This window comes from Haliotis cracherodii, unplaced genomic scaffold (genome assembly GCF_022045235.1).
Source record: "Haliotis cracherodii isolate W230 unplaced genomic scaffold, xgHalCrac1.p SCAF_1, whole genome shotgun sequence".
Taxonomy (NCBI): Eukaryota; Metazoa; Mollusca; class Gastropoda; order Lepetellida; family Haliotidae; genus Haliotis; species Haliotis cracherodii.
The window spans coordinates 11,882,076-11,903,421 of record NW_027266264.1 but is presented as its reverse complement, the minus strand read 5'-3'; the positions used below and the strand labels follow the sequence as shown (position 1 = coordinate 11,903,421).

Genomic DNA, 21,346 nt, shown 5'->3' with positions numbered 1-21,346 from the left:
GCAATTACATGGATAGACTTATGCGCAGGGTGTTGGTGGTGTGATGTGGTGTGGTGTGGTGTGGTGTGGTGTGTGGGGCTCTATTTAATAAGTAGGGCACTGTTTGATACGACCAACAGATATACTGCGCGTCACCTTGACCTTCACGTCGAATTTGACCTCTGTGTACACCATACAATGCGGTGAGAGAATATGGTTTACGCCCCTTTTATCAATCACGGCTAGGGACATCAGAAATGGGCTGCACGTATTGTACCCATGTAGAATTCAACCCATTCCTTCGGCGTGAGGAGCAAACACTGTAACCACAAGGCTACCCGCCACCCTCCCTGAAACATGTCGTATGATGCATTGGTATGAATCTCACTCCGTGGTCCAGTACAAGAGCGTCCCCCCCCGGAGAGCGGAAGGTCCGGGCTTCGATCCCTGACCGCGTCATACCAAAAGACGTTAAAAGATGGTACTTGTTGTTACCCTATCTGGCGCTCGGCATTAAGGGGCTGAAACAAGGACTGGTCGCTCGGAGTCATTGTACTGTGTCCAAGTGTGGTTTCACACACACACACACACACACACACACACACACACACACACACACACACACACCATGCACGCCGCCGCTATATAAGTACAGTCAATAATCTTGGCCGCGACGTTAAACCCCATTCCACCTCACCGCAACGTACGGTTTGACCCAGCTCAATGAGGAGATAAACTGTTAACCCCTATAAAGAGAAGAGACGAACGAAAGAGGGAGTACCTGAATTCAGTTATGCGTCGGGAAGTATTTCACGTCAAATAATAATTTATTGCACGTATTAAGTGAATTTAAACCTTGATGTATCTCACAACCGAAGCATCGATCGGCCCAGAACGACAGATAGCAAGGCGTTCGCTGTAGATTATGTCGATAGCAATGATAGCTAATGATGACCTGAATCACAACTGATTCTGACCTGATCGTCTCACAGCGCATCCCTTGCCATGACGAGAGTGCGTCTTATAATTCAAACCGGCGTCATTGCCACGGGTTCCAGAGTAAGGGACAGCTTACATTAAGCTGACAGGGGATAGCGGACAAAGGGCGTTAGGGAGCAAATCATATCATATACTTCAAAGACGATATGATGAACAATCCAGTTTTGAGGAGCCGGACGTCTATAGTGATGTCTGGTAGGCCAGAGTCAATTGGACTGACGGGATATTTATGGCATATCCTTGTGTAGGAGACAGGACACAAGCGATGAAAGTGGCGTTATTGTGTCCGCATTAGCACCGCTACTGGATTGGCTCGCCGTAAACAAATGAAACAAGACAAGGCTGATTATGTGGTTGTTAAGGTATCACTTCCTCCGGGTGAGTGAGTGGGTTGGGTTTGACGCCACTTTGAATTGTGTTTTAGTTCATCGGGTGTGTCAGCTAAACATGAGGTAGGTCGTCGATATGTACCAGTTTGGTGACATGGGTGTGATGCTGACAGGCGAAGTGTCATTGCTGGGGAGAATCTGGCCTGTGAACAAAGTAGAAATAGCTCTGCTGAGGGTCACGACCATGTACAGCCGTGGCACCAAGGGTAGGTTGGTCGTAGGAATGGTAGCGCAGTGGATGTGCTAGATTTATTACATTTCTGTCATTCATTCTTGAACGTTTGTCATATGTCCATAATTTAGTTCTCGATTATGAACAAACAAAGCCCATTTGGTAAATGAAAAAAATATACCATAGTCGTACCATGATCTATTCGCTTTTGTTAAATTAGTACAAGGTTAGGACCTTTACATGCCTCAATTGCAAGGAACTCACAGGCATATATAATAGCGACCAAACACTTCTCGCACGATCTCAAGAATCAGGCAACATATTCAAACCCTATGGTCAATCCGGGTGAACATAGATGCCCAGCACCGAATACTTGTCCGAAGAGACGACTAAAATGAACACCTAGTGGTCAGAATATGTGATCTTGCTGATGTGTCATTATGCTTCAAGGCAAGTATCCAGTATCCATCAAATTATTTTTCATCGGTCAGTTCGCAACTCGTCAAAAGTCAGTCCACCAGTGGCTCCCAATAGGAACCCTTTCGCCATACATTCACAGTCAGTCGTCCATCCATCAGTCCACCCTGGACCCTTTAAGTCATGTATTCTCTGTAACCTCACCAACAGATGTACTTGAGTCCTATGTCACAGTACACAGTATTCCCATTCACACACTATTACCACACTATTATACTATCCCCAGCAGGACTTCAGAGTTACGTGACGAGTGCCGATGTTTACCATATTCAGAAGTAAGGGGATAGGGACGTTCCACCATGGCCAGAAGTCGGAGGTCACGACATCGCAGATGCGGATCGAACAAAATACCCACCAGGAATGAACATGCGAACCTCGGATCAAAGGTTCAAAATGATGTTTTTATACATGCTTAAACTGCTACTTTTCGAAAGTCTCATTTGCATGATGACCCAAATATAACATTTACATGTATTACATAATTCATCAAATTGATATGAATTTCATTACATCAACGTTACCAATGCATAAATGACTAAAAGACCAATACAAAATCTCGACAGTGCACAATTCACTCATTTTGGCACTCTTTGGGTCAGAATAGGGCCTCCAGTACTTCACGCTTTTATTAAGAGCCATCTAAAACAAGGATCGAATGGAAAGGCTCTGATACCTGGTTGATAATGTGTCATCGTACCCAGACAGCATAGGATATTGATCTTTCTATCAGCCATTACTTTGCCTGGACCATTTTCAACCATAAACTAACAAAAAACATATGGGGAATAAAAAAACATACCATGGTCGTACGTACCATGATCTATACGCTTTTGTTAATTCAGCACAAGGTACCAAAAGGGCCTTTACATGCCTCAATTGCAAGGAGTGAGTGAGTGAGTGAGTGAGTGAGGTTTTACGTCGCTTTTAGCAATATTCCAGCAATATCACGGCGGGGGACACCAGAAATGGGCTTCACACATTGTACCCATGTCGGGAATCGAACCCGGGTCTTCGGCGTGACGAGCGAACGCTTTAACCACTAGGCTACCCGACTGCCCCCAATTGCAAGGAACTCACAGGCATATATAATAGCAACTAAATATTTCTCTACGATCCCAAGAATCAGGCAAAATATTCAAACCCTATGGGCAATCCAGGTGCGCATAGATGCCTAGCACCAAATACTTGTCCAAGAACCAACTCAAATGAGCACCGGGTGGTCAGAATGTGTAAGCTGGCTGATGTGTCATTTATGCTTTTAAGGTATGGAGTTTGCTAATGCTATCAACCAATAGTGTGTCTGGCTAAGATTCGATTATTTACAAGCTGTCCTGATATAGCTGGAATATTGCTGACACTGTTTAAACAACCGCAGACACAATCGGTTTCATTATCTGAAATGACTTCATTACGTTCTGGGCGAGAACCTTTTATAGTTTATTGGCAAACAGTGGCATGCCGAAATATTTTACAGATTTCATGATAATTGCACATAAACTGCCGGGGACAAAAAGGTTGGATTGGAAATTTGGATTTGACCAAATCAATACAAATGTAGTTAAAAGGCATTTAGAAGTTATACACATAAGGAAGATAATTTATGGATGTCAACGTCTTTATTTTGAGGAATACAACGTTTCGAAATAATATGCTTACTCCTCCATCAGGTAAATGATGAAGGAGTAAGCATATACTCCGAAACGTTGTATTACTCATAATAAAGACGTTGACATCCATAAATTCTCTTTCTTAATACTGGTAAATGATGAAGGAGTAAGCATATACTCCGAAACGTTGTATTCCTCATATTAAAGACGTTGACATCCATAAATTCTCTTCCTTAATACTGGTAAATGATGAAGGAGTAAGCATATACTCCGAAACGTTTTATTCCTCATATTAAAGACGTTGACATCCATAAATTCTCTTTCTTAATACTGGTAAATGATGAAGGAGTAAGCATATACTCCGAAACGTTTTATTCCTCATATTAAAGACGTTGACATCCATAAATTCTCTTCCTTAATACAAATGTTATCAAAACGTTATTTGGCTGAAAACAGTCACCGTAACACTATTGTAAACTTAAGGTCCAAACCACAGATAAGATACCTGAACCATATTTTCTTTGTTTCATGTTTATCCACCACCAAGCATGTGTGACCTACATACTTACACTTAGTATTTAATACACTTAACTAGCATCAAATAACGTGTTGAAATTGTATCAAACGGGCCTCAAAGTAACAAATCAACGATAAAATACCTCACAATTAGCTCCTATCATATTTTAGTGAATATCATTGTACAACAATACAGATCGAATCCTAAATATTTTATTCTTTTATGCGTACAGCAAAATTTAGTTTATTTACAAAAGATGCATGCTATTTTTCAATGAAACACGATTAATAGCGGTGCTACCAAACAGCGCAGCACGGTAAGCTGTGAGGCTGGTATGATGGCAGCCCTCGTGTATTTTGTTACCGAAGCCCAGACAGCAGGTCTGCCAGTTAGATGGCGAAAGTCGATTACTGGTCTCACTGCGCAGTCTGTTGTCCCAACACTCGAAACGGGTATTCCGAGAATCAATCAGTCTGTTGCATGAGCTCAAGTGGAGAGATAGACATGTAAAATTCATCACAACCAATCAGCAGATTTTTTCGGGTCACGTGATTAAGCTCGTGCAATTCGTGAAGTTTGAAGTGCCATAAACAACATAGTGCACTGGGAATATGTTTGTTGGTATTAATGAATGACATGCAATAGCAAAACATTAGAGGGGTCAGTGTGTTTCGTTTGTTTTTCATTGTATTGTGAGTCTGAACGTGGTGGTTACAATTTGACTTTGATGCCTCGCCCCAATGAGATTAAACACCCATCGAGAGATGCATTTGGTTATATAATTGTGTGATAAAATGTGAAATCATTTCTCTGCCCACTTTCTTTCTTTGAGCTACCTAGCCAAAAAATCTTCTCATTCTATTTCTGTAATTTTAAGAGAAATGTTTGGGTTCATAGCCAGAGTCTTCCCAACATCATCAACAACACGTATTCACATACTGTCGTGTGGGGGTGTTCCTCTGCGACCGTCTGTACCCAGAGTCTATTAAAGGCATGAAATGAATCCCACGTCCGGCAGACCCGCTGACATTATGATTGAGACATCTTAACTAAAACAGTAATCGAGGATGCCTACAGTGAAGCCCACTCTATATACAGCTACAAGACAATTATTTAGCGCAGCCTACTCAGGGTGTCTAAACGTTTCAATAACCGACATGCATGTTATCATTATCTTAGAAATCGATAAGAATTGGATTGGGAAAGCCAAACACCAATTCCCATATCCATTATCGGTGGGTCAAATTCCGAATGTCACCATTTTCAGTCCAGGCAGAAGATATTTCGGTTTGTCATGGAGGCAGTAAAATATATGGCTGACATTTCGATACCGTCAAGATACTTTGGGCAACGTTAATTTTTGACGTATTTATGGCGTCAAACCGCCCTCCGTCATCATGTTGGAGATGCCGACGTAGCCCCTCCACCACCCCCTCCCCCATCCACCTCTCCCCCGGAGCCTGGGGTGGGGATAATCACCCGTGTTGTTTAAGGTGACAAACCGCCTCAGGCAGACGGGAATCAATGCGGCTTACTGACGGTACAGGTCAATGAGAGACTTTCCATAGTTCATAGTTCAAGCAGAAAATACAGTTTGTTGATCAGGTACTTGAAGCTTAATAGTTTTAGGACATAATGAGCTGTCACCATAATGTGTTTATCTATACAGTTTTAATGAAAGTGTTTCTTGTTGGCTCAACTCCGATTGATAGCTTAAACCATGTGCCCTACATGGCGTGTTCTTTAAACCATATGTTCAACATGGCGAGTACCTTAAACCATGTGTCCAACATCCCGTGTTCCTTAAACTATGTGTCCAACATGGCGTGTTCCTTAAACCACGTGTCCAACATGACGTGTTCCTTAAACCATATGTCCAACATGGCGTGTTCCTTAAACCATATGTCCAACATGGTGTGTTCCTTAAACCACGTGTCCAACATGTCGTGTTTCTTAAACCATATGTTCAACCTGGCGTGTACCTAGAGAATGTGTTCAACATGACGTGTAGCTTAAACCACGTGTTCAACATGGCGTGTACTTTCAAACATTTATTCAACATGGCGTGTTTCTTACACCATGTGTTCAACACGGCGTGTATATTCAAGCGTATGTTCAACAAGACGTGTTACTTGAACTATATTTTCAACAGGTCGTGTACCTTCAAGAATATTTTCAAAATGGCGTGTACCTTCAAGAATATATTCAACATGGTGTGAACCTATAAACGTATGTTCAATGAACGTGTTTCTTGAACACATGTTGAAATTGCATGTACCTTCAAGCGTATGTTTAAATATGACGTGTACTTTCAAGCGTAGTTAAAATATGACCTGTACCTTATAGTGAACGTTCAACATGTCGTATACCTTATCGTGAATGCCCTAATGGGTCCAGACCATGGTGCCTGTTTCAGTGTTTATGAATATTCACGAATATCAGAAAAATACAGAGGACGAATTATACAGCGGTAGACAGTGACATTGTCATGGTAACTTGTTCATACAGCTGAATCAGCATCGTCGTAAACAGCATTATTGCCTTATAATTATTTTGTATTACTAACTGTATAGTCGTGAAAATAAGATTCATGCATTGAATGTATAATCTTGATATTGTTAACAAAAAGTAACATAATGAACATTATATTGATGTCGCAATCAAGAATTCAGAAATTGCTTTTATAGTTGGAACTTGTACTGACTGATAAACATCTAATTGAAAAGGGGATATGGAGTAAAAAGCGCATAAAATATACAGGATCCCTGCGTCAGTATGTGTTTGTTGCCTGGTGTCGCACAGCAATACTCCTGGCATTCGGCATGGCCTTTAAACATTCGAATCTTGACCAGGGCCCCGTTCCTCAAAGCGATAGTAGCGCTAAGGTTATGGTAAATCCCTTACTTTAACAAAGACTTACGACAGTCATATCAATACGATCTCTTTGTTGAACAGGTCCAAGACAATCAAGCGTCACCATGGCACAATTACTGATTTGGTTAAACGATAGTTTTGAATTACGTCTGCTGTGTACAAGTGCAAAAGAAGGTAGTTATCAATACACCATCCATATCACGGAGGTCTGTGTATCGGGTGTGGGGCTGACGAATCAGTGGTTGACAGCATGAGCACGATGCAGGGCGATGACTGCACACAATCAACAAGGTCCTACCTTGTGACTAGATCAATACAGACGTTGTGAAACTCGCAGTTGTTGCAAAGGTGTTGTTGTTAATAGAGCCATGGTTTATCACAAATCGGGGATATTTATGACACATAGAAAGGAAAGACAATATGTGATAACCATGATAATTATGATTTCACACTGGTACTGACATTCTGTGGTAAACAGGAAACATAGAAAGGACAAGAATGGGGCGTAGTACAACGTCCTCAGACACGTAACGACTGGAGACCCATTCGAATTGAGACGAGAAAATATTTATTTGACTATTTTCCACACTCAAATATCGACTGGGAGAAAAATGCTTACACTTTTCGGTGCGTTTAGTACAAGTCGACAAAATGTATGCAGAACACGACGAGTAAGCAGCAGCTGGATTGCATATCATCATTGTCTGAATACATTGTCGTCTCGTACTTAACCCGGCGAATAGACAATGAAATAGACAAAAAGCATACACATTGCTTTGTTTTTGAACACACCTTATCTTTTTTTAGGTAGGCCTGTGCTTGTATCACTAGATGTCAGGCACCATGCATCACAACATAAATGGTGAAAATCAGGGCAGAGGAATGTAACCTTGGGTATTGAGCATCAAATGCAGACTTTCGTCCGTTAAGAGTTTATTTCTCCTCCCGATCGTTTCGAGTACGACGGAAGAATCCATCTCCTTTAGACAGGGGTATGCGTGTACATGGCGGCTTAGGGCACATGGGTCATGAAGTCTGATAGTTTATTAGTGTATAGCTACGAATCTTTGTGACTCGGCGCATGCAGCCATGCTGTTGTCATCGCATGCATGGATTGTACTGATCCACGGGTTCAATGTTCATGTCGTGATTGTTTTCGTATTCAGAGGAATGCTGTTTTGGGCCGATAATGCATTTTCATGTTCACTTTCTTACTCGTGGGACACTTGGCAAACGAGCTTCACAAAAGTAGGGTTTAATATATATAACAAGGATGGAATCCTGTGACTTATCAAAGTACGTCTTGACTCCTTTTGATGTAAACATGTAGATGGACCCCCTTGGGGGATTTCTGCTACTCAAAGCAATGTTCGGGGATATAAAAATGTGAATGATCCAAATTGTAAGGCTTCTGAAGAACAGTCTAAAGGTTAAAAGCCTGATTCCAGGTTGATTCGGTCTTTGACGGCAGAGGTAATTAAAATTACACCGAGCCATCGCTACTACTCTCAGATAGGTATATAAAACCCACCATAAAAGCAATGACATCAGTGACCAAGCTGATTCCAGAAACTATCCCCAGTTCGTGGAGGTGTCGGAGGTATATTCTTCATGGGTGTCTTGTAAGCATAGGTACCTAGCTACTCCTACTTATCACGATCCAACGAAAATAGGGATCGGATGGTCAGGCTCTGTGACTTGGGTGATTGCGTGTCGTATTCCGACGGTGATGACCGTTGCTCATGCGTTCATGGGTTGCCTGGTCCAGGCCAGATTACATTCGTGACCAACTCGTGTTATTCCGGGACAAGCCGGAAAGGGGCGAGTGGTGACGAATGGCCAGATTATTGTCAGGCCGCCGTGTTATGGATGAATACTGTGGCCGGTAATGTTCAATGTAATGAATGTAATACAACCACGATGACGTTAGGAAGAGATATTGCCCAGTCGTCTTGGGAGCCACAATGCGCTCTGCACAAATATCCAAAATTCGTCCTGATTATATTTTTTATTTGTTTGTGTGTTTCATCAAAGTGGTAGACGTCTAAGACCCGTACCACCTCCACATCAAGCTGACCGGCCGAGATTCAACTGAGACGCTGTTCAAAGCAACGAAGGGACACCATTATTTGCTGTGTATTATTTTAAATCTCAAAATTGTCGCAAATTTGTTTTCTAATACGTGCGTTGCCGTATGTATATCAATGATATATACTACAACCCAGAGTATAATCCACTATGCATAGATACGACGGGGAAGCGGTCACGAAGAAGACTTGTGTTTGACTGCGTTACTGACAAAGATAGATGTAACCTACACTCATTCCTCCATTCGCTCATTCACTGGCCAAGTCTCTCATAGATCTTAACCCGAAATAAATATATTTTATTCAACCTTTGAAAAGGATACTTGGATATTTTTACACCCAAATGATAACTTAATTATGGAAACATACTTAAACTTAGCTTGAAATGTGTCCATCCCATGACAAGATCTAATTTTGGCTTATTATATCATCTAGCAACGTTCAGTCCGCCTGCACTGGTCGGGTAGTCTAGTAGCGAAAGGTATAATGTATGAAGCATATCTCCAGTCCCCATCGTTACTGGAATATCGCTAAAGCGGCGTAAAACCTCACTCGCTCTCCCATTATGTTTGCGTGTGGACATTATGAATATCCCTATCAAACCCCTTGCTACACGTCATTTCTACCGTGCTCCCGGAACAGAACAAGCAATAGCAGCACACAGTAAGCCTGTCTAATTATTGATTGACGGCTCCTATGTCATCTCTGACCCCCGGGCAAAGGAAGCGCCGGGGGACATGACCATGTCAGTCTATGTGATGCCCTCCCAACACCAGCGGCGGTGTTGTCAAGGCGCTGTCGTCCTATTATGTAGTGTGCTAATATAGACATGCTGCTGTTGGAGACAAACAGTGCAAAAAATGTAAAATCCGTTTCTGTTTAAAAAAAAAAAAATATCGACAGAAGGAAATTGTTGAGACATGTTTTTAACGACCGTTACGTCGACATGTTAATTAGTGTCAAAATATATCCGATGTTTTCATGAAACTAACTCATAATCAAATCAACTTTGATGTCGAATATGAACGTCACAATATAAGTGCAATAATCTTGGACGCGACGTTAAACCCCATTTCAACACGAATACAATGTCATTGTTAAAAAACATGACTTTGCCTCATCTTCAGACTAAGATTCTTTCCCCGAAATAAAGTTTGAAAAAATTGAAAAACCTCAATTCTCTTAAGTTTTACGCACATATGAAAAGGGGAACTGCTTGGACTGAATCACTCTAGGATGCTTCTTTGAGTTTTACCTTAATGGAACCCGAGCAAACACAATAAACCAGAGTATCACTTGGGAGTGCACACAGTCATCTTACAAATAACCGCACTGGTGAAACATCCTTCTTTCAAAGGCCTCTTTGTAGCATTCTTAAAAAACCCAGACTCCCTACTGCGGGACTGCTTGGTCTGGGTTTAATGGCGTACGCTGAATGCCCGTGCACTATCACTAACAGTGCTGTCATTTTCCATGGCTAGTGACCCTGATGGCGTCGCACGGTCTCTTTGCCATCGTTTTCACATAACACCGTCATCACCTTGTTTTTCAGACTTGCTTTGGTCGATAACATTCCTAATTAAACCGAGACACGAGAAATTTAATACCATGTCGACAATACATATATTTACAAAATATTAAAAGAACTGGTTTTAAACAAAATTCTATTTATATCATTGATATTGCACCAATATCGCGTCGTACATAAACATATATTAACAAATGTCACGAGACAAAGGGCGTTTCACTGGGTCACCACGACTTTTGAAGCTTTGATTTTTGGTAGTTTGTTTGTTGTTTAACGTCACACTCAGCAATATCCGATGTTTTCGTGAAACTAACTCATAATCAAATCAACTTTGATGTCGAATATGAGCGTCACAATATAAGTGCAATAATCTTGGACGCGACTTTAAACCCCATTTCACCTCACCTCATCACTTATGTAACAATGGCGCCCGAACACCTCAACTCTAGTTACACTGTAGTGTTTACTGTTCACAGTGATAAACAAGTGGGTGAGAAGGGTTTCACTGTTTACAATAGGCTGACTTGGTTGATGCATGTCATCGTATCCCAATTGCGTAGATCGATGCTCATGATGTCAATCACTGGATTGTCTTGTCCAGACTTGATTATTTACAGACCGCCGTCATATAGCTGGAACATTTCTGAGTGCGGCGTCAAACAACAAACAAAGAAACGTTAGCGATAGAACCAAATATGTGTAAAATCAATATGCTGAAATGCGCTCATATTCACAGAAATAAGTATTTATCTACACGAAAGAAGTGTTTACTTACACATGGAATGTGAACAGATACAGAAGTGGATACACCGCACCACGTCACATATTTAGACGTGTATCTGTGCAGTATGCATGTATATAAATCTCTTTTTACAGACCGACCTCATTTATCTGGAATAATTCTTGCGGCGTTAAACAACAAACAAATTCAATACGTGATTCTCCTGCAACAATCCCAGTGTTTATATGCACACTTTACTCAAGCTTTCGTCCCTTCACAATCCCTTTTAATAGAGTGTGCATGTACCTCACACGGGCCCCATGTGTACATGGGGCCTCGCATTTCATTGAGAACCACAACTACAATAATACAATGACCGATCTGTTCCCTCGCGATACATACAAACCAACATCCTGGTCTCAATGTCCTTGACGACCTTGACGAGTACGCGAGGATGAGCAACTGCAAGGTATATGCTAGGTCGTCAAGACACCAAGTACGTTGCTGTACTGGTGAACAGATACCCCTGTGAAGACGACATGCATGACTGGTGTATGTACCAGGCCTTTACATTAGCGTTTTGGGTGGATGACAAAACGAATGGTTGTTACCATTGGAGACTCCAGGGTGCCGTTGTACAAGTTGTACAAAGCCATCTTAACGTTAAGGTGATCGTAACTCCTATACCTCAACAAAGAACCACGTCAGGCGTAACGCTAAGCCTGTTTTGTACAACGGCACCCAGGTACAAAGGCAATACGGGATTATATCGCAACGGACATTGGAGGCTTGAAGCCACAAAGGTTGCTAAGTCTGGATAACTCCCGGATCGTACCATGGGCTTCTACTACAAAGTGACCACAGCGCATAGTTTAACACTTAATTACGACACGTGTAGACTTTCCTGCTTGGGGATTCCGGGGCAGGAAAACCCCCAGCACCCATTCTTTGACTCCTTGATGGGATTCCGGACCAAAACAGGTTCCCAGTACCCCATGCGTGTTTCACGATGGGGGATTCGGAGCTGAACAAGTTCCATGTATTTCATGCACCTGTTGTGATTCCGGGGCAGAAGAAGCCCCCAATACCCACTAAAACGACCGACTAAAACAGTGATCGGGTGTTCCCCCTGTTTGACCTGACTTACAGCGTGTCTCGTTCTCGACAGTATTGGTCGATGCCAATTCCATCAATCACTAGTCTGTTTGGTCCAAACTTTCGTGATGTATATTAAATATTAATAACTGCAGTATTCAACAACACTCTCCCAGTTTCACGCAGGGACCCAATATCTATTCACAGAACGCCAGTCTTTTCATCTGATTGTTTAGAGATCCGATTTTTTCGAACAATCTTATTTACTTCAGCCCATGGCCTCCTGAAATAGATACTCCATTGCATCAGTGTAATTACCAAAGAAAAGAACCCCCTGTCATTTTCAGAATGGCTGTTTACTTATATAGAAACATGTTCTCATTGTCCTTCCTCGGATCTTTCCGCAATCACGCCATGATCTTGTACGAGCTTAAGGCTGTCTTGTCTTTGCAGATGGTATCTTCAGTATACTTCAGGAAGGGTATTGACTCGAGCTGGATCGATACTCCTAGTCACACAGCGTTGCCCACATATATATGGTAGTCCTAGGATCTGAGAGGTGTGTCTTAATACGTATCCGATCAGGCTGTAATGTAGGCGATTAATGCGGACTTTACACCCTAAGGTTCATACGGCACATCCGTTGTCAAAACTCGAATGTTTTTCGGAATGAAACTCGGTTGTGTCGAGAGCGTTAACCAGTGGGCCACTCAGTTCGCTTCTATTGCAAATAGTTTTCTTTGTGTGTTTATTTTAAACTCTTACATTCGTAACCTCTCGTGTAGGTCTGGCACAAGCGGACGGGGGCGAGTGGGGACGATTGTGAGCAATTACTCAAGCTAGGAGAGATGATCTTCATACTATGTTATGAATGACTACCTGTCTTTTTAGGAGAAAGCATTGACGTTTAAGTAGTAGGCAATTAGTTGTGTATGTATCGGTGTGCGGCTGCGGAATGCGACTTCAAAATAACAGAAGAGAACCGAACTTTCATCTCAAGATGAGAAACGTGTGGCGAGCATGCGTAGCTCACGCCATGGAATATGACTTCCGAATACTCTATCAGTCATACCCACCCTGGGTGCGTACAAGTCGTGTTTTTGCTGTGACAGTACACTTGGGCGAATGGGTGGCCTTGTGGTTAAAGTGTTCGCTCGTAACGAAGTTCGAAGTCCCGGGTTCGAAAGCCTATTTCTGGTATCCCACTTCGTGCTGTTCCTGAAGAACACACGATTCCTTCATTTTACTATAGTTAGTATGCCATGACATATTTATTATAGCAATGTGAAAGACTCGAGATTTCTTTAACTTGTATTTAGTAGTTTACATACTCACTTAAAGCCTAACCAGTTGTGGTAAATTCGTCACTTCATGATTCGACCCGTGAAGATCCGGGGTAGAATAGGTCTTCAGCAACCCATGCTTGCCGTAACAGGCGACTATGCTTGTCGTAAGAGGCGACTAACGGGATCGGGTGGTCAGGCTCGCTGACTTGGTTGATGCATGTCATCGATCACAATTGCGTGGCTCGATGCTCATGATGTCAATTACTGGATTTTCTGGTCCAGACTCGATTATTTACAGACCGTCGTCATACAGCTGGAACATTGCTGAGTGCTGCGTTAAACAAGAAAGAAACAAACAAACTTCATGATTCAGAAACTGCGTAACCATGGGCAGCTTGCACGAAGATAGCGCAGCTCTAAAGTTAATCCTATTTTGCCATTGCAAAGGCTAAATTAACCGTAGCTTAGATTGCTTTGCGCACGTGGTCAGTAGTCTTTATTTTGCTAAGCTTGCTGACTCTCAACTGTCTGTGCCATGGGCGTTAAACCTATGTGAACTTTTGACACAAAAAGATACATTTGTATTTATTCGACAAAGTGGCTTCTTTAACAAAGGTTAAATCATTTGTATATATCAGCCATCTCGTGGACAACACAGCAAGCAATATGTCGACCATCTCGTGGACAACATAACAAGTCTGGACACCTACATCGGCCCTGTCACTGTTTTTCGTCGGTACGACAATAACCCCACAGCAAGACGAGACAGGACCACTGGCGGAAAACAGTAGGATAAAGAGACCATTATATATCTAAGCTTGTGGTTAAATAGCTGACCATCTCCATGGCGGCCAGGTGAATGAACCGCTCACTCGTGTCCACTTCATGGCCATATGATACGTTCTGTTATCTGTTAACAAAAGACATTCCGACATTCTCTTTCTGTCTCTGGGGGCACGGGCGTGGCCAGAAACCTATGATTGTGGGTTCGAATCCCGGTTCACCCCGATTATGTTTCTTGGTTTGTCAGCGCCATACCCGTGCTCGTGGGTTTCACCGAAATGGTGAGACCTGCATCAATTCGGGTTTTCCTCCCACATTAAGCTGACACGCCGTGATATAACTGGAATACTGTTAAAAGCGGCGTTAAACTCAAGTCACTCACCCTCTCTCTCTCTCTCTCTCTCTCTCTCTCTCTCAGTCTGTGTCTCTCTCCCTGTCTTTCTGTCTCTCTATGTATTTCTGTTTCTCTCAATACGTACTGTCTCTCTATCTGTCTCTTTGTGTAACGCTCTCTGTGTTTCTATATATATATATATATATATATATATATATATATATATATATCGGTATGCTTCTTCTCTCCCCCTGTCCTGTCTTTCTGTTTTTCTCAATCCATCAGTTGTCTCTCTGTGTGTTATCTCTCTCTCTCTCTCTCTCTCTTATATATTTATATCAGCCTGTCTGTCTCTCTGTGTGTCTTTCTGTCTCTCTGTGTGTCTCAGTGTGTGTGTGTGTGTGTGTGTGTGTGTGTGTGTGTGTGTGTGTGATATCTCTCTGTGTTCTTTATATATGTCAGTATGTCGCTGTCTCTCTCCCTCCCTTGTCTTTCGGTTTCTCTCAATCCATCATGTCTCTCTTTGTCTCTCTGAGTGTCATCTCTCGCTCTCTCTCTCTTTCTCTCTCTCTCTCTCTCTCTCTCTCTCTCTATATATATATATATATATATATATCAGTCTGTCTCTCTCTCTCTCTCTGTATGTCTCTCTCTATGTATATATAATATATATCAGTCTGTCTCTCTCTGTGTGTCTCTCTCTCCCTATCCTTCTGCCTCTGTCTTTCTGTTTCTCTCAATCCGTCCCGTCTCTCTATCTGCCTCTCTGTGTGTCATTGCGACATCTCCTACCCCAATCCGGGCTTTCAAGTGTAATTTGTACTTTCGCGTGTATTTAAAGAATTAGGTCTGTGTCAAATGTTCAGGTTCGCACGCCCACGCATCAGAATGACGTCACGTGCCATGTCAACCAGTCGTGCAGGTGACACATTCTCAGATGACGTAAGCACATACAGGGAGATCAGGTCTAATTGCACATTTTCTGTTTGCGGTCGAGTTTACTCGAGAGCACGTGATAAATATACATATCTACAGGAAGGCTTGGCGTTGTCAGGTGCTCGGACACTTCAGACACATTGCTTCAATAGGGCACATCAGGCGCTGATTTAGTATCCTACACCTGAATTACATGTCTGGATTAAAATAAACAAGGAACGTTTAAAGAGGAACTGTGTTCCACGGTCTGGTGTCAACTGCTAGTCTGTCTGTCTGTCTGTCTCTCTCTCTGTGGAGACACGGGGGTGGCCAGAAACCTATGGTTGTGGGTTCGAATCCCGGTTCGCCCCGATTATGTTTCTAGGTTTTTCAGCACCATACACGTGCTCGTGGGTTTCACCGAAGTGTTAAACGTCTGAGACCTGCATCACTTCGGGCTTTCCTCCCACATTAAGCTGACACGCCGTGATATAACTGGAATACTGTTAAACGCTGCGTTAAACTCAAGTCACTCTCTCTCTCTCTCTCTCTCTCTCTCTCTCTCTCTCTCTCTCTCTCTGGGCTATATCTGTGTAATATTGCTGACAACTGCCTTGGGTCCATTTAATAATAACGTAGTCGACTTAACACGATGGTGCTACCGGCAATGTGTGAACAACGCGCAGCTCGCAGATGACACACACCACGTGTATTTGCCTCTGTGGGTTTGCCTCGGTCGGAGTGAATCTTGTACACGTGACTAGATGAAAACATTCACCGACACATACCACATATTTATCCAAAACAAAATATCACACACTTGAGTTTGTCATGTATTTGTCTATTTGCATTATTAAGTTTACGTGATAATGTATAAATATTAACTTGATAAACGGTGTTGACAATGTCTACATTCTTCAAATAAAAAACGCCATGGGATATCAACCAATGTGTTTGTTGTATTATTAAACTGTAACTTTGCGGTTGACAATGCGCGACTCTTCTCACATAGTTGACAAAGAATGTTGTCTGAGTAAAGGCCGTTAACACCTGCGGCCTCTTTCATGCTGACGCTTTATTTATACATGATAAATATGATATATTACGAACATATACAATCTCGTAGCATCATAACCAAAGCGACATTACTAGCGATTGTAATCCAACGCCTCGACATACTTGAATGTGATCCAACTTTGCCCTACAGATTAGATCAAGTCAACTATGGAAAATCGAATCCGGTAATGAAATAAAATATTTATGTTTTATTTCGCTTTCATATGGTATTCTGATGTTAAGATATGTATTCGCTGAATGAGTTCTTTATAGGTCAACGGTAGACTGACGCTTAGTCTCTGAAAATATAAACTTTAGACAGAAACAAACCACTCCATTTTAATTTAAATTAGTCTCATTAGAGATTAAGAAAAAAAGAGACAAATGTAAAAAACCTGAATCTGTGTAAATTCTGTACTTGCTTCATTTAGGGCTATGAGTTACAGTAAGGGGAGAACGGAAGGGAAAATATGGTCTAGGGACTGTAAGACAGACAAGGCCAGCGGGAGAATTGAGGAGAAATGATTAATATGGTTTCAAAACTGAAATAGGTAAAATGTGACCCTGTGGTTGATTTTCCAGATTTAGCTCACATAATCATGGAACAGTGATACTCATCTTTGGCACCGATGTCAAGAAATTCATAGATTGCAATACAAAAGCGCTGCTTAATGTACATCCGTTTTTTAGGTTAAAGATTATAATATTTGCAATTGGTATTTGGGAATAAAAGAGAATATCACCTGAACATATGTTTTAGTCCAAATATATAAAATTAACTGCTATGTATGCATTTGAATCGAATAGTTTATTCCCTCAGTCTGGAAGGAGTCGGAAGAGTCACTGAGGGTCGAAGCAGTGTAGGTGTCCGCACGTTTGTTCTTACCATGCTATTTGTCATGAACAATGTTGCTTTAACTTTCACTACAGGATTCCCATAAATATGTGTGCCCACCTTGTCGCCCCACGTTGTATGTACTTCAACCTTGTTATCGTCCGATTCTCAGCGATACCTGTACCCCAAGGTCCCCAGTGATACATGTGCCCCAACCCTGTTCCCCCCAGGTCCCCAGTGATACAAGTGACCCAACCCTGTCCCCCAGGTCCCCAGTGATACATGTGTCCCAGCCCTGTTCCCCAGGTCCCCAGTGATACATGTGTCCCAACCCTGTTCCTTGATGTTCTCAGTGATACGTGTGCTCCAACCCTGTCCCCCAGGTCCCCAGTGATACAAGTGACCCACACCTGTCCCCCAGGTCCCCAGTGATACATGTGCCTCAACCCTGTTCCCCCAGTGATACATGTGTCCCAGCCCTGTTCCCCCAGTGATACATGTGCCCCAACCCTGTTCCCTGATGTTCTCAGTGATACATATGCCCCAACCCTGTTCCCCCAGGTCCCCAGTGATACATGTGCCCCAACCCTGTTCCCTGATGATCTCAGTGATACAAGTGACCCAACCCTGTTCCCTAGGTCCCCAGTGATATATGTGTCCCAGCCCTGTTCCCCCAGTGATACATGTGCCCCAACCCTGTTCCCCAGGTCCCCAGGTCCCCAGTGATACATATGCCCCAACCCTGTTCCCTGATGATCTCAGTGATACAAGTGACCCAACCCTGTTCCCCCAGGTCCCAAGTGATATATGTGTCCCAGCCCTGTTCTCCCAGTGATACATGTGCCCCAACCCTGTTCCCTGATGTTCTCAGTGATACAAGTGACCCAACCCTGTTCCCCCAGGTCCCCAGTGATACATATGCCCCAACCCTGTTCCCTGATGATCTCAGTGATACAAGTGACCCAACCCTGTTCCCCCAGGTCCCCAGTGATACATGTGCCCCAACCCTGTTCCCTGATGATCTCAGTGATACAAGTGACCCAACCCTGTTTCCCTAGGTCCCCAGTGATATATGTGTCCCAGCCCTGTTCCCCCCACTGATACATGTGCCCCAACCCTGTTCCCTGATGTTCTCAGTGATACAAGTGACCCAACCCTGTTCCCCTAGGTCCCCAGTGATATATGTGTCCCAGCCCTGTTCCCCCAGTGATACATGTGCCCCAACCCTGTCCCCTGATGATCTCAGTGATACAAGTGACCCAACCCTGTTCCCCGATGTTCTCAGTAATATATGTGCCCCAACCCTGTTCCCCAGTGATACATGTGCCCCAACCCTGTTCCCCCAAGTGATACATGTGCCCCAACCCTGTTCCCCGATGTTCTGAGTGATACATGTGCCCCACCCCTGTTCCCCCAGTGATACATGTGCCCCAACCCTGTTCCCTCCAGTGATATATGTGCCCCACCCCTGTTCCCCCAGTGATACATGTGCCCCAACCCTGTTCCCCCAGTGATACATGTGCCTCAACCCTGTTCCTCGATGTTCTCAGTAATATATGTGCCTCAACCCTGTTCCCCGATGTTCTCAGTGATATATGTGCCCCAACCCTTTTCCCCCAGTGATATATGTGCCTCAACCCTGTTCCCCAAGGTCCCTAGTGATACGTTTGCCCCAACCCTGTTCCCCCAGGTCCCCAGTGATACGTTTGCCCCAACCCTGTTCCCTGATGTTCTCACTGATACGTGTGTCCCAACCCTGTTCCCCCACGGATGCATGTTCCCAAACCCTGTTCCCCCAGTGATACATGTGCCCCAACCCTGTTCCCCCAGGCCCCAAGTGGTACAAGTTCTCCAGCCCTGTTCTCAGTGATACATGTGCACCAACCCTGTTCCCCGATGTTCTCAGTGATACGTGTGCCCCAACCCTGTTCCCTGATGTTCTCAGTGATACAAGTGACCCAACCCTGTTCCCCCAGGTCCCCAGTGATGCATGTGCCCCAACCCTGTTCCCCCAGTGATGCATGTTCCCCAACCCTGTTCCCCGATGTTCTCAGTGATGCATGTTCCCCAACCCTGTTCCCCGATGTTCTCAGTGATGCATGTTCCCCAACCCTGTTCCCCGATGTTCTCAGTGATGCATGTTCCCCAACCCTGTTCCCCCAGGTCCCCAGTGATACATGTGCCTCAACCCATTTCCTCAATTTATACATGTTCCCCAACCCTGTTTCCCGATGTTCCCAGTGATATAAGATATGTTTAATTACGCCTTGAAGCAAACAACGCCTTTATAATCATTTGACAACTGCACACAGCTGGTAAAATCACTAGTTGTGGTGTTCGATGAAGTTCATCGAAGTACACGACGATAACAACACACCATCACGATAACGCTCATGACAACGCAATAGTGCGCCAAGCCTGGGGAGGTGATTAAGTCTGATACAGCTATTGATGATGTCATTCATAATGATCATTACACAATAGCGATAACCTAGGTCGTTATGGCGCTGATGAGGACGATTAACATAAATACTGCATCGCATGTTGTGTAATACCCACGACACAACATATACATTTATCAAAATCTTAACAGATCTGTAACTTAATAACAAATAGCATGTTGAGGGTTTAGGAGTCAAGCTTTGTTATACAGCCTTACTTGAAGGTACAACATACAATACAACATAAAAAATGTTCGCAAGATGCCACAACACAGCATTAACGTGAAAACCAACTCAATCACGTGATGGCCACGTGACCAACTCAGGCGGAACGGTCAGAGCTCTACGCTAAAACCAGCAGCTACTTTGTCTCCTTCATTGGTCCAGGGGTGAATCTAACACCGATGAAAGGGAACCCTACACCTCCGTGCAAACCATATTTGACCTGGTTCTGCAACAGCGCTTCGTCGGATGCGAGATTTCATAGTCATAGTGTGTGTGGACTGTACAGACAGACACGTATGTGTAATAGAAAAAGTCCGAAACGGCAAGCTATTTTTAATATGGCATGTTAACGATAATTTGTGAAGTATTGGATCGGGAAATATTGTTTATTGATTAAAAAAAGTATACACGTTTCAACATGTACGAGAAATTGATTATTAATTTTTTATTTTTGTAGAAAATGACAGCTGTGCACTTTCATTGTTTATGAATGTGTTTGGTGTTTGGCGTATTTGACTGAAACAAGGCAACACCCGCAGCAAATTGGGTACTTAGAGACAATAAAATGATGCGAGGCAGGATGTTTGACACTGAGGTGGGCGAGTATGAAAATCTAATAATCAATTTATAATGGCCATATGTATATTGGGAAAATGTTATGGACAGCACTACTCCATCGTAGTGTAGGCTTCCCATCTCATCTGAAACAATTGCAAGTCGTGTTGCAGTATCGACAGAAACCCATGAAGATTCCAGGCAAGAACATATAGGTCCCCTAAAACCAACGCTTGTAAGGGGTGACTAAATGTATCGAGTGGTGAGACTCAGTGACCTGGCTGACTTTACGTGTCATCGTACCCCGGCGGCGTGGATCGTTGCTCTCAATATCGATCACCGGATTGTCTTGTCGATTATTACATTTAGGCCGCCGCCTAGCTGGGACATTGATTATGGCATTAAACAACAAACAAACTGAAAAACAATACCAGCTGTCCGGACCAGACAAACCAGTGATTTAATCAACGT

The 21,346-nt window shown here is 43.1% G+C and overlaps 1 protein-coding gene across 1 annotated transcript; it reads left to right on the top strand.

Moving 5' to 3' along the window:
• Window positions 1-1,443: 1,443 nt before the first annotated feature.
• On the top strand, window positions 1,444-19,672 carry LOC139454179 (polycystin-1-like protein 3). The gene is made up of 4 exons (XM_071235740.1): window positions 1,444-1,573; window positions 18,115-18,292; window positions 18,448-18,689; window positions 19,485-19,672. Exons 1-4 carry the CDS (start codon window positions 1,444-1,446, stop codon window positions 19,670-19,672), a joined length of 738 nt encoding a protein of 245 aa, XP_071091841.1.
• Window positions 19,673-21,346: the final 1,674 nt, after the last annotated feature.